The 15,208-nt window shown below is 40.0% G+C and overlaps 1 protein-coding gene across 5 annotated transcripts in view; it reads left to right on the top strand.

The window, feature by feature from the left end:
- The window catches only part of LOC309717018 (PC3-like endoprotease variant B), a 232,501-nt gene that overhangs the window by 155,837 nt on the left and 61,456 nt on the right, over positions 1-15,208 (top strand). For all 5 annotated transcript variants that reach the window (XM_082551216.1, XM_082551213.1, XM_082551215.1 and 2 more), the window contains 3 exons: positions 595-767; positions 3,849-4,064; positions 4,711-4,814. In XM_082551216.1, the coding sequence (XP_082407342.1) occupies positions 595-767; positions 3,849-4,064; positions 4,711-4,814 (493 nt within the window). The remainder of the gene's footprint in view (positions 1-594; positions 768-3,848; positions 4,065-4,710; positions 4,815-15,208) is intronic.

Raw genomic sequence — 15,208 nt, 5'->3', positions numbered from 1 at the left:
TGAGACCCACCCCCACATAAATGTACTCCAGTTTTGCAATCAGAAATCTTAAAACAGTTGATAACTTGTGCAGTGCTGACACTCCACACTTTCCAGTAGCAGATTTACCGAATGTTGGGTAAAGTGAAGTAATCCATAGTTTCACCCTGTAGGTTGTATATACTGGGATGTTTTTGGCTGCTTTTCTCAGCTTTGATAGCATGCTAACTTGGGGTGACACCCCCCAGGGTCCCTCGGGGCAAATGGAAGAAAAATCTCACTCTCACTGTAGCTTCTCTGTCCACTGACATTACATTATAATAGTTCATGGCTGCTGCAGACACAGTTGCACTGCAAGTACTGAGCTTCACAAACTCTTATTTCACAGTTAAACTGATGAAGTAACTTCTTTTGAGACATACGTTAATCATTTTATTCAGTTTATAATGGTGGTCAGAAAGTATCAATCAGTAAATGCAGAGGAATGTGAATATATCGACAGTGAGGGGATGAGATATAGCTATAGTTTGTGTTGTTTTCTATTTCCTTTTTTTTTTCATTTTGCACAAGCCTTCCTCCAAACTCTGATCTCTGTGACCTTTTCGATGTGACCAGGTATCCGCCTGTTGGATGGCTCTGTGACGGATGCCATGGAGGCCACAGCTCTGACCTTCAACATCCACTTCATCGACATCTACGTCTGCAGTTGGGGCCCGAGGGACGACGGGGCCGAGATGGACGGGCCGCAGAGCCTGACAGAGCAAGCCCTCCGGCTAGGAGCTCACAAGGCACAGCTTTCATCTCTAAGTTCACACTGCTGTCTGTCAGATGTAAAGCCGACAGTCACACTGTCAGTGGAGCTGGGATTGGAAGGACAAAATGTCGAGTGTTCAGATTTCCTAGCCAGATTTAAATCCTCATTTCCTTATTTATTTATATCTTACGGAGAGTACGTTCATGACACGTACTGTAACAAAGTCAATCTGCTACTTTTGCCACATAGTCAGACTGCTCCAAAACAGACTATTTGTTTTGTTTTTTAGATGAATATTGTGTGTGTGTGTGTGTGTGTGTGTGTGTGTTGTAATCCAGGCCTTTCATTTATTTGGTATTCACTTCCAATACATGTGACTATTTTTGTTTGTTCATATAGACAGTAAGAGCATGACCTCCCACACAAAAAATACACTGATCAGCCACGACACTGAAACTAATGACAGATGACTAGAATAACACTAGTCTTCTAGAGACCGTGTTCTTCTGGGATATGTTGGGTCCTGGCATTCACAGGGACATCATTTAAACTTAAAGAAAGACGGATATAGCGATCATGGCGTTGCTCGCTGGTTTGTAACATCCAGTTTTGAATCCTTCACATGAGCATTTTCACAGTCACCATCTTGGTATTTTGAAACCAGATGTGACAAGCACGGTGACTGTGAAGCTGCACTCTCATTGGCTAATGACTTGTGACTGACATGTCATACCCTGGACAATTCTCCTTTCTAATATGTAGATAACCCAAATTTAGGAGCCCATAACCCATAAACTAATCAGGAAAGTGTTTATAGAGATCAGGACAGAGAGTTGGTTTTCCATAGATTTCCATGAGACCAAACCACAGGTTTTGCCCCCCTGGTGGCAATGAATAATAATGCAGTGTTAAGATACTTGCCCACTGGCTTCACGTCTTTTTATAGCGCTAGAGGCTACATCTTCTCTTGTCTCAGTCAAACTTCTTCTTGGGTACTTGTAGATTGCACTGCTGTTATTAGATTCTGTGTTTCCTGTTCACATCTTCCATGTGCTCTGGTTTTCTCTGTTTCGCTACTTCTTTACCGCTCTGGAAAAGTAGAAAACTGCTTTTAATTATATTTCCTTTGAAAGTGCCTGTCACCAAGGCAACAACGTCAATGTCCAGTATCACCAATTCATAATTTAGCTGAAATGTTATTCTCTTCAGCGGTAAGTCTAATTTCTAAGCCAGTAAAGGATTTATTTGCACAAGTCTTAGTTTTAAGCTTCAGTAAACAGCACAAGAAATGTTTATACAGCTGCTGCACTACAGTTTTTTTGGTGCCATAAACCAAGATCGAAGAACAGAATTTAAGCACAACTTCACTCTTGACTCTGGAAACACAGTTCTATGATAAAATGTTCAAAACACGGTTTGCTTACTGATTTTCAAGCATATGTGAGTAACTTTAATCCTGGTTCCTCAATGTTTTGGGTTCTTAAAAAGGATTATCATCCTCTGAAGACAATATTGCAGTAAAAGTGTGCTCTTTTAGCAAACTAAGGGTTAAGGATGATAATGGTAACTTCCTGGTTTGAATCTGGATGAGGCCTTTTGTTTCAAATGTTTCCCCTTTTCCACAAGCTCTTTCTAAAAAAAGAACTAAATTACTAGCTGTCCCTCAGTTTCAGCATTTTTTTCACAAGTTAATGAGCCTGATTTTCAGTGGTGTACTGGCTTTCAAGATCAAGTGGACACCACAGAAAATATATTTCTTAATTTATTCTTCACTGCTTCAGCTTTGAGTTGTTTTGGTCTTAGTGATGCCCTGTGAGAGCTGCTCCTTACACTGTCCTTTGTGAAGGTTCATGTGCTGATGCCTTTGAGGAAAAAATAGTATTTGAGGAAAATTTTAGTCGCCTCATGAGGCATTAAAAATGTTGCATTAAAAAGACCTAAATTTAGCACAGGATGCGACAACACCAAAAAGAAGACATAAAATGTAGCAACTCAAGGGACCATGTGGGTTGGACCATGGACAGTTGGGCAGTAAGCAGCACATAATCTCATTATAATGTGATGGTATTTTCATTACACTGGGTTCTGCTAAGGCCTTTAAACACCAGACACGTAAAGTTTTGTGAGAATATTTTGACTACGTGAGTTTGCTGAATGAATCTGCGGCATTCATTTTTTCAGCCGGAAAAAGTGCACTCATAGCTCAAATTTTGCACCAGTACAGAATATAAAAATGGTAAAATAATATTGTTTTAACTTAGACACACAGCTAGACACTGGTCTGGGTCATGGCTCTCTGGAATGATTTCTCTGACTCCTCAGATGTTGTCCCAACTCTGGGAACAAGAGCTCAAACGGTCCCAGTTGACATCTTGAAATATGTACGTATGCGATCGGGATACAGCTTCATATTCTGGATCAAACCATGACATTTTCCCTCCTGCTGCATTCTCTTGAGAACTGTAAGAATCTTGGTTTTAGCCTTTTCTTGTTGGAAAACATCAAGACTGAAATTTTTTTTGCATTTTTTGAGAACAACTTTTCACAAAAAGCCAAGCTAGCATAAGCCAGCAATGGACTCCTATGACTTTTGTAGATTGTTGTAGCAATTTATCACATCTGGCTAGTTTCATCATCAGAGTGTGTTGTGAATGCAGTATTCCCTTTACCATGTATATAAAAAAGTGCAAGAAAGACTAGTCTGAATTCAGGGTACATGGGTTTTTATACATATAAAATGATAATACATATTACAGGAACAAACTGTCCATGTTACATTATGATAGGAAAAATAAAAACAGTACTACTACCACATAGCTGGAGTAACAGTATGTTATTGTAAAGCTTGCATTGTGCTTTAGCTTTCAGTGCTAGAATTTAAAGGAAAGTTTGTTGGGATGCAAATGACAAAACCCATCAAAATAGCTACAAAGCAAACAGCTTAAAAGATATTTTATGAAAGACTTACATATGTTGTACACATAAAACAATAACAGCTTTTCCAATAAAACATTTGTTGACAACGTTTGTTTTAGATATAAATACAGTTTTTTGTTAGTATGTGAGATCTTTCTTTTTTTCATTCTCTTTGACATCCCACTGTTTGTTTTCTCAGGGCCGAGGTGGGAAGGGCAGCATCTATGTGTGGGCGGCAGGTAATGGTGGAATGCAGCATGACCACTGCGGTGCAGATGGATATGTTAACTCCATCTACAACATTGCCATCGGCGCCGTCACTCAAACTGGGAAGCCCACCTTCTTTGGAGAGCCCTGCCCTGGAGTGATGGCCGTCACACTGACAGGGACCAGCGTGGGAAGCTCATTACCTTTGGTTAGTGTGTGTGTACCTCCCAACACATCTAACAACAGTATTTATCATTAATGAATGTATATACAGTATGTGTATGTGTGCACATCAGTGCCAGCAGCCCTGATCTTTGGCTCCTGTGAGCTGTAAGAAGCCTGTTAAAGAGCAGCCACTGGTGTGGTATTTATAGAGACTTGCCAAATGACCTAGGTGACTGCTGGGCACACACATGCAGACACGCAGGAGCCAACGAGTGTTAATTGGAGGTAAAGCGTGGCTGTAGTGGCTGAGAAAGAGAGAGGAAGAAGCAGAGGTGTTGATGGCGGAGGTAACACTGAAAAGCCAGGAACAAATCCAGCGCCAGCTACAGAAACAGAAAGGCCAATTTTATCAGTGTGATATCACCCTCGTCTGCAGGGAGGTCTGCCCTTTACCACCTCACATTAGAAGGTGGTTAGACCAGAATGCAGTTGTTTTGTTACTGTTAAATTGTGTTGACGTGTTCTAATGACAGAAGAACCGCTGTTGACACAGTAGCTGCTATAGTGTGGAACCAGTAATGGCTTAATTAGCTGCAAACAGCTCACGTGCACCTCCCCTTTGCAGCATATATACTGGTACATGTAATATAATATATCATGTAAAATTAGTTCCTTTGTGATTCCTCCAGGTGACTGTGACCAACATTGGTGATGGATGTGTCACACACTTTCCAGGAACATCCAGTGCTGCTCCGATTGCTGCAGCGATTCTGGCTCTTGCCTTAGAAGTAAAGTGAGTTTTTTTTCTTCCTACTTATTCTACAATCAAATAATGATATAAAATTGAATTTCACATCGTGTTCATTTATGTAGGATTAATTTTGTGCTGCCTATATAGTGAATCCTAATAACACCTGCGATCATCAGATCTTTCATTTAGCACCCCCTGCAGGTCACATGTTCACTGCTGATTTGTTCATCAATAGCTCAGGTTAGCAACAGGCAGACCACGGTCCAGACCCAGATGCTCTTATTTACGGATCTAGACATATTACTACATTTTGACAATTTTTTATAATTATTTACGGTATGGTTATTTTAATCTGTGCAAGGGTTAAGTTATTTACACCGACCAATCGTGTACATTCTAACTTATCCCACATGATGCTACTCAGCCAATGAAATCATTTATTCAGAGCATGTGTGAAAACAGAAAACTCTGAGATGCAGAAGTCAGATGAAGTAAGTCAGGAAAACAGATAGGGAGCAAGAAGAGTTTTGTCTAGAAACTAATTGTTCAAAAACTATGTTATTTATTTTTGCTTGTAAACATTATTTTACTCAAAATAGGGAAAGAACATTTTATTATTACTTTAATATTTTATTAATAGCAGCACACATTGACGTATTGTTGAATCCTACTTTATTTATTTTACTTTAAAACCAGTTAAAACCCTGGAAACAGACATTAAACTGTTAGACTACTTTCAAATATATTACACTAAATTATCATGCGCATGGAAATGCATGATATTTCGGACCTTTGTTTGAGGACATTTTCTCTGACTAGGCCTCTTTAAATTTTAACTGAATGCTGATTTACAGAGGCCCAGGCCCAGTCAGAATGTCCTGATGACGTTGTGATCCATTTACCCAACATCTGCATTTGTTCAGTATCGGTAAAGGCATTGCTAACAACCTCTTTTAAAGTTCACTGCCAATTAGCAAATGCTAACATGCTAACACTAGGATTTTTTGCTTGTGTAAACATTGCCCTTGCAGATATGCTAGCTGGCTGATGTTAGTATGTGGCAGACGCACTGCTTTACCATTTGGAAATCTCACAAAGCCAATATTGTTGTCTTGACACTTGCTATAGCATAGACAGTCTCTATCTGTATTTGTGCGTCACAAACATTGTGAACACACATTGTGAAACTTTACGGTATTTATGTTTGAAAATAGGCTGGTCCATCTCACAACTGCTGAGTAATGGAGTAAAAATTGTTGTTGGTGTGACGGCCAGATGGTCTCAAGACCTTATGCATAATATTCTAAAATAAAAACACAGGATTAGAGCAGGGCGATATGACCTGATATACATTTGAAAATTTGCGATAATGATATAACTGACGATATAATTGACACTACACAAAATACTTTACAACTCCACAACTTTATTAGTGCAACCCCCCCCCCCCCCCCCCCCAAAAAAAAAAACATCAATCTATTTTCACTTCAACAAGCAGCTGTTTTTTATGTGCATTGAAGTTACATAAAAATTTAACAGTGCAAATTCCTTGCTGACAGTTTAACCAAAAGGCATTTTCAGTGGAGATTGGCCGACATATCCTCAGCATAACCATGTATGATATCCACAAAACTTAAAAAGAGGTTATACACACACAATACGGTAATATTATGTTGAAGCACAGTACGTATCACTCCGCGAGGCTCCTGACTATGGTAGCCGTAATGCTCCGACAATCCATCAAGCGTTTGCGGCTTCGTAGCTTTGCAAAGCCGTACTAAAACATTTGACAGATTTTCGAGCGCCGTGTTCCACATAAAATCGTTTCGAGGTCAGTAAACACAACCAGAATCCATACATAAGGCACTGTCGATTATTAGAAAAATCAAAGGATTGATTTTAAGTGTGCCGTATTTTCCAAACAACACGGTAATAACGACAGCCCGCTAGCATGCTCTACCAAAAATAGTGCTTTGTTGTGTATCTGACGGATGAAAACTAAACCAGTTCCACACCACTGAAGTTGCAGCAGTTTTACAAACCAATTCTGGTTCATCCGTTTCATTCAACGATCCACTTTCGCCCTTCTCATTCTCCGCCATGCTTTTTCCGCCATCTGTGTATGAAAACAAAGGCATTGCGCATGCGCATTTTACCCATATTCTGTCGCGATATTTCATTTTCTTATCGTTGCCCAACATTATACCGGTATTACTGTGAATGGTATGGTATGGCCCAGCCCTACATAGGATCATTATTGCTAAAGTTTGATGCAGTTAGGTGAAACTTTTAGCTTTATGTCAAACAAGCAGTTTTTTTTCTTCTTTTCATTTATTTTGTTAGTCATTATTTCTATTATAATAGAATCAGTTTTGTATAAAATATGATACAGTTTGTCTCACAATGCCTGTTTGCACTGTTTAAACGTTCAAAACAAAGCTGGGGTTATTTATTTACTTTATATTAATGATTTTAACAATTCACAGAGTCATTTAGTGGATGATTTTACGACTAAAAGGAACACATAAACAGATATAAACAGTGTTCTGTTTTGTTTTTCTACATTAAAATTCTACACCTCTGATCCTTTCCTACCTTTTTCCCTCCTTACTCTCTTCCTTTTCCTCTATTTGTTATTTTGGTCCCTCCTTTGATGTAGATCATTATTTTCTCCTACGCATTTGTTTTTTGCCTTTGTCTGAATCGGCAAATTTATCTCCTCACTCTTTTTTCTTCTTCTCACTCCTTTGTCTTGCCTGCCACTTCGTACAATTTCCCAAGCCCCCTTATTCTTCATCCCTCCTAACTCGCCAGCTGTCGGTGTGGCCTCGAGCCTGGTGTTTTGTGGTGGTATCGGGTGCGTCTACGCCTCCTTCATGTTATAGATGGTACTAGAGGCCGGCTTTACTGCTCCAGCTGTCATGCTGCAGCGTTCTCAGTCTCAGTCGCTTGGCTGTAAAATGGAGCGCGGGTCCCCTGGGCGAGACGACTCCCAGGACATTACTGTTAAAGGCTTTGTCGTGACCCGCTGCTACTGACTAAACTATATATCACCTCTCTTGCTCAGACCAACTGCATTCTGCTCACGTCTTTATGGAACTGGGTCCTCTCTCTCACTCTCTCTGTATATCTTTCTTGCTCTCTTTCTCACATTTGCTCTTTCTGTGTCTCACTCTTTCTCCCCTCAGACGCACAAATCCATATATTCTACTATGCTCACTTTTGCACATTCAAGAGTATTTTTATTTTATCTTCATTAATCAGATACAACCTGTCTAATGTATAGCATCCACAACTTCCTGTGCCTTAGTATATGCAGACAATTTGTATGTAATGTGTATTTACACTGTATTGCCATCACATCCCATTCTTCATCCATAGGATGTTGACCAACCCTTTTTAACTACTTCAACTCTCTGGGAAGGCTTTCCGCAAGGTTTCGGAGTGTGTTTATGGGAATTTTGACCACTTTCCCAGAAGCACATTTGTGAGGTCAAACACTGATGTTTCATGAGAATGCCCAAAGGCATTTTGATGTCAGGACTCTGTGCAATCCAGTCAGTTCTTCCACACTACATTTGCTCCTCCTTGTCTTTATGGACCTTGCTTTGTACACTGGTGCGCAGTCATAAGGGGCCATCCCCAAACAAAGTTGTGAGCAAGAAATATCAAAATTGTCTTGATATGCCAAAGCATTAGGAGTTCATTCCACTAAGGGGTTTAACCAAGCTCCTGAAAAACAACCCCACACCATAATCCCCCCTCCACCAAACTCTGGACTTGATACAATGCGGTCACACAAGTAATGTTTTCCTGGCAAACACCAAACCCAGAAAAGTGTGAATCATCACTTCAGAGCCCACATCTCCACTGCCCTAGAGTCCAGTGGCGGCGTCCTTTACACCACTGCATCTGATGCTTTGCATCGTGCTCGGTGATGTTAGGCTTGGATGCAGCTGCTCAGCTATGGCAACACCTTCAATGAACCTGTCTACGAACCTGTTCTTGAGCTAATCTAAAGGACACGTGAAGTTTGGAGGTCTGCAACGATCGACTATGCAGAAAGACGGCAAGCTCTACAAACTATGCGTCTCGGCATCCGAGCGATGCTGGCCACGTGACTGTTGATTAAAAGTGTTTAGCCTGTTGGTACACCACTGTGCTTCTGAAATATCGCAACTAGTGCTGAAGAGATTCCTATGAAATCTGGTACAGACATGCATAGTTCATAGAGTATGAAGGAGGCTCTAACATAAGCTGGCTAACACCACTATATGTATAAGTTAGCAAAGTATTTATTACAATGCACAGAGCTGCTTGTGTCAAGTTGCAGTCAGTCTTTATAATATGAGGCAAATCCTTGATTCAACTGTCACCCCCACTATTAACACACATACCATCAGGTTTAAACCTTTTTTTGCAGATTGGCTCATTGTGAACATATACGCAGGGTTATTGATACAAAATCTACCCATTACTGCTGCCTAATAATGATTCTATGCCTCTGTCAATCACTCTGTTATCTCCAGCTATAATTGTCTTGAAACTGCACTCCTCATGATTGATTAATTGTTTTCCTGGAGTCGTGATCTTTTTTTTTCAAAAAAGAGATCATGACTGTCAAAAAAAACAAGACTGGCAATACAGAAGATTTTCTGCTGGCATTGCGGTCATGCACTCTCTTAAGTACTGATATAAAGAAGCTTCTATGGATTGCTTTCTGTGCTTTCAGAATAGCCTTCAACTTGTTCCTGTGTCAAGGTGTCAGTGTCTATGTTGGCCTGTCTGCCTGTTTTGCCATCCGTCTCCCTCCATCCATTTTGACGGCTGTCCAATGAACCATGACACCAAATCAATTCTTCACTCATCCTGTTTGTCAGTCTTTCTGTCTGTGTTTGTTCACTTTATCACCGTGTCTGTCACTTTATCTCTGTTTCTCTCAGTCCATTTATCAATCTGTCTATCCATTTGCTCACGAGGAGATGGACATTGGGCTTTGCTGTGATTCCACCTCCTAGTTTGGACATGCAGTTGTCCACCTTTCTGTCCATCCATTTCAAGTTGACTATTTTGGCTGTCTAGAAAGATGGATTGCCTCCTCTTTAACCCGAGTCATACCTGTTCTGAGATCAGATCAGATCAATTTTATCATTTAGCTCCCTTTGCTCAAGTAAGAACTTATAAAATCTCTTAAGCACTTTTGTCTCTTTGGGCAGTTTAGCCATCAATGCATTGCAGCTCTAGGTGCTTTATGGCAAATTCATGCCATATGTTGAATTTTGATAATAGCATCCGTCTGGAATATAACGGCATTCGATCAGCTGTTTTATTAGTGTATTTTCTTTGGATAATAATATTTCTGAAAAGCTGGCTTTTTATAAATGTTGCTTAGACAGAAGAAAATCATTGTTCTTATGGTAAAGACCACAAATAAATGATTATTATGTGTCTAATCAGCTGCAATATAACAGTTTCACTTTGGACATGAAAATCATGTTCATCATTTTCTAGAATACTTTATTATCTTCCCTTTTCCAGTATTCTCTCTTTCTGTCTGTATCCTTTGAATTGAAAAGACAAATATTACATAAAACCTTCTCTCTGGGGGGTTAAGGGGTAATCAGCCTGTATTCTTATTGGTGCACATAAAAATAGTGAATCCACTCACTCTAATTGGTCTTTACTTAACCAGTGTGCCACATGCACAGACAGACAGACACACACACACACATACACAAATCGTCAGCAATGATATCGCCGATATTAATGCCTACCAGCGAAGGTTAGTGTCATCTATGCCCTCTTACAAATACATACACAGCAAGAGGGGATTTTTTTAATGACCTACATGTGACGATACTGCTATTATACATATTGTAAGATACGTGTGGGATTAACATGCTTATAAAACTCATTGGCCTTATAGACGATACCTTAGATAGCCTGGCTGTTTAACATGCGAGTCACATTCATTCTTAGCTTTATTTCATTCATACATCACTGACAGGTTTTGCAACAGAGAGGATTTAATCTGTTTTCTGGGCTGCCATGCTTTTTGCGATCATGCAGTGCTCTAGTCTGTTCAGTCTGAGTGGAACATGAATGTGAGTACCACGCTTTATGTATCGCTTTGAATACTGTTTGCTCAGACACAAAAATGTCGTCATGGTGTGACTAAAGGAAAAAGCTGGCTGATGACTATATAAAAAACACCCGGCTTTTTTTCCAAATAGTTCCTTTCATATTTCAGTCTGAACCAGCCAACTGAGTAACTAACTGAGAGACCAACATTGCCACCTCTACATGACTAAAAATAATGACCAGTGTACTAACTTTAATCAAGTTACATTACTGTGAAATGAGAAAACAAAATTAACTATTAACACCTTTAAAACAACAACAACATACTTCATATATTTTCCCACAATTTAAAGAGTTGGTCATTAGAAAATATGCATGCATACATCGCACATACAATATTCAAAGCTGGGAGCATATACATATTGACTATACACTAGAAAAGGAAGCAATGAATACAGAGACAGAGATATCTTTGATACAATTTTATACGTAAAAGGATTTTATTTATGTGCAAACACACATTGAACAGTATAATTCCCCAACTTGTTATGCAAAGATCCAAATATGCATGTTAAGCATATTAGCCGCTCATCTGTTTATGCGGCGTAAACACTCGCGCGCACACACAGAGAAGTATAAATCACACAAATGCAGACATACATACGCACTGGTCATGGTTCTTGCAATCATACAAGCACACACGTGTACACATGTACCCATTAACCACAGAACTCAGGGCGACATTAGTGGAGTGTGTTTAAAGGAGATTGCGGGCATGCAGTTATTGGACTTTGCCTAATTGATAAACCCATTAGTAACACTTGTTCAGATAACATGGGAGGAATCTCAGTCTGCTCACAGTCACTCCAAATGGGTTCACTTAGGCTTAGAGTGCAGCACATTAAGAGAAGATTACAGAGCGACGTGGAGCTTCTTGCCAGTCCACGCCTCGCTACTGTGAGATTAATAGAGATGAGCTAAAGACAGTGGCAGGGGTAATATTGGACTCTGACACTCCACAGGGTGGAGACAGTGTATATATATGTGTGTAACTGTTCAGCAGTGTTTGTGTGTGTGTGTGTGTGTGTGTGTGTGTGTGTGTGTGTGTGTGTGTGTGTGTGTGTGTGTGTGTGTGCACTTTGCTCCTGTTATGTGCATTTGCTTGTTTATGTGGGCAGCTCTGTGCTTCTCTGCAAATCTATATCTGCATGTGTGTTAGTTTCTCTGCTTTTCAACTAGAGCTGTGATGTAGCTCTGCAGATCTTAATGCGAAGTGTCCAAGCAGAAGATGTGCCGCCTGGGATGAGACAGTGAGGTTTAAACTGCTGCTCGTCTTGTACCAGCACATTACACCCTGCTGGCTAACAAGCTCCACTGTTAGTGATTTCTCCTTCAGTTACTGCTAACATAAAAAGAAAAGAACAGGAAAATCGCACATGCAGAGCTTCTGTAAAGCGAGCATCAGGGTGCATGCAAATGCTTCAGTCTCTTTCAGCTGCAAATACGTCTAGGATGCATGATGGAGTGGAACCTATTACTTTAGAGATGGAGGTGATAATGGTTAATGTTTGGCTACTCGCCATGTTTTCAATTTGAGGTTTATATTGAGAAATAGCCCAACCACCAATGAGTGGATAGCCATGTAATGTCTTACACTGAGCACCATTTTTCAGATTGACTTTTGTGGTTTAGGATAGATGAATTACTACCTAAATATACTGACAGATTTGATGCACACATTTGTGAACCCATTAGTTTTCATCAGAGGTCAAAATGAGGCCAAAATTTGAATGTGTCTCAACTATAATTCTTCCACCAAGGCATAAACAGAGGTGGAGATCGTGATAATTGCCATTTCTTTGACTGACTGTTTGTCAGCAGGATCACACAAAAACTTACAAGCCAATTTAATTGGAGAGAAAGAAGCCATTTTAGTATAAGACATTCAGTAGTGATTGGTGTAGTTCATTTAAATTGGTTGATTTCCTGTCGTGGTCCACGCATGCATGCTCCACAAACTTTCAATAGGGTTGAAGTTGGGTTTTGAGAAGGCCAGAAGTTCAAGGTTGGCCTGCTTTATCCATCCTAAAACCAGGTTTGATGTCTGCCAGCGATCATTGTCCTTTTGGAACACTTTATTGTGTTTAAGTTTTAACCGTCTAGCTCACAGATGTCGAACTCCAGGCCTCTAGGGCGGGTGTCCTGCAGGTTTTAGATGTGTCCTTGATAGAGATGGCACGATACCACTTTTTTATGTCCAATACCGATACCGATATCATAAATTTGGATATCTGCCGATACCGATATGAATCCGATATAGTGTTTTTTAATCAACAAAACTGTTTTTTTAAAAATATCTTGCTGCATTTTGTATAAGTTCATACTCAAGTTTAAAACAACAACTACACTAAAGCTATTCTGTTATACCTATATGCAAAAAAAAAAAAAATTTCATAGTTCAGCAATACTGATCAATCTAATAAACTTAAACCTACACCATCCTCCCTATTCTGGTATTTTAAAGAGTACTTAGCGTAAATATTAAGCAACCTAACTAATAGGGTTCCAACTCCCAGCAACAACAAAAATAAATAAAAAATAGGGAACCACCCCTCACGCTCCACCTCATGATGCTTAATCAACGTAATCAACCTTAATTTGATGCAGTGTGAAAAAAAAATGCACAGAAATCAATTATTTTTCAAGAAATATTAAATAGATTCAACATCTTTCTTCAACAAAATTGCAGACTGCACAGATGGTACCTTCTCAAAGGAAAAAGTACTATAGCTTACTAGGGTATATATATTAGACTTAATAGTCACTATATACAGTAATTGACTTCTATTCATTTTACATCAAATTAAAACTTTGGGTGTAAGATTCGGATAATTATTTATTAAAAGCTCGACATTTTAAATGAGAATAAGAAAGAAAAGTATGTCTTTGTGCCCCCTTTTCCCTGTTCATGCCCTATCGGCCCCCCTGGCTAAACTTTGCTAGATCCGCCCCTGCACAGTTACCAGCCGTCAGCTACGTAGAAAAAGATCCTGGTGTAGAAAGTAATATTAAATAAATTCTAACAACAGCTGATCAAGCTTAAATGTGCTGCTGTTGTTCAGCCGCTGGTTTCCTCTTTCTGGTGCAAAGTGGGCCAAAAACAAACCAGAGACACGGACTCGCGACAGAAAAGCCGATCAGCTGATCGTTAAGCAGTTTCATGATTGAAGTAGCAGCCAGAAGAGGCAGTCGCTTGTTAAGCTTAACGCAGGAATGCTTTACAAACATTCAGAGATGGACTTACACACTTGCTTGACTTCTCTCGGGATAACTTTGTCGGAGATGAAATGCCGGGTTGCTAGCGAAGCTCCACATGCTATCCAGACCACAGGTCCCGCATGCCACAGCCGCTCTATCACGTGATGCATACTGCTCCGACGTGCTAACGTTCTGAGGTGAGTTACGGCGTGTTGCAAGTTTTGTGAGGTGCTTTCGTGATATTTAATGGATCGGATTACATTTTTTATTTTTCTCCGATATCCGATCCAGTAATTTAGGTCAGTATCGGACCGATACCGATACGGTCCATCTCTAGTCCTTGATTCAACATGTCTTGAAATTTTCCAGAGGCCTGAACTAATCATTTGATTCAGGTGTGTTGACCCAGGGTTTCATCTAAAACAGGGGTGTCAAACTCAAATACACAGTGGGCCAAAATTCAAAACTGGAACAAGGTCGCGGGCTAACGTTAATATTTATTGAAAAAAAATCTCTTCTTATGGACTCAAACACATTTTGCTGAAAAACTGAATATAGAACAAGCAAAGCTTAATACTAAACAATATATATATTGGCTGTATAATACCAGTAGGCCAGCTCTAATAATAATTTGGTATGGCTTCGCGGGCCAAATGTAATTAGGCTGCGGGCCAAATTTGGACACCGGCCCTCGATGCCTTGAATTCGACATCCCTGGTCTAGCTGTTGATTTGAGGTGAAGTTGAGGACTTCAGACGTAGTCCTCCTCCTTTATTATTCCACACATTTTGTCCTGTGTACTGAAAGCAAACTAGCGCCTGAGCATGATGCTACCACCACCATGGTTGATAGTTGGTACAGTGGTCTCAGGTTCGAAAGCCTCACGTTTACTCCCCCAAACTTGTCTTGTCCCTGTGGTCAAACTGCTCAATCTTTGTCTCAGCTGATCATATAATTTTCTCCAGAAGGCTTTTGGCTTGTCCGTGTAGGGAGCTGCAAATTTCACTTCAGCTTGAAGATGTCGGTGTTGGACCAGGGGCTTCTTTCGTGGTTGGTATCTTCTCAATCTATGGCGATGCAAAACTCACACACGGGAT

The sequence above is a fragment of the Aulonocara stuartgranti genome, assembly GCF_965226115.1.
Source record: "Aulonocara stuartgranti genome assembly, chromosome: 11".
NCBI lineage: Eukaryota > Metazoa > Chordata > Actinopteri > Cichliformes > Cichlidae > Aulonocara > Aulonocara stuartgranti.
The sequence above is the reverse complement of the archived record's forward strand: the minus strand, read 5'-3'. Positions and strand labels throughout refer to the sequence as shown.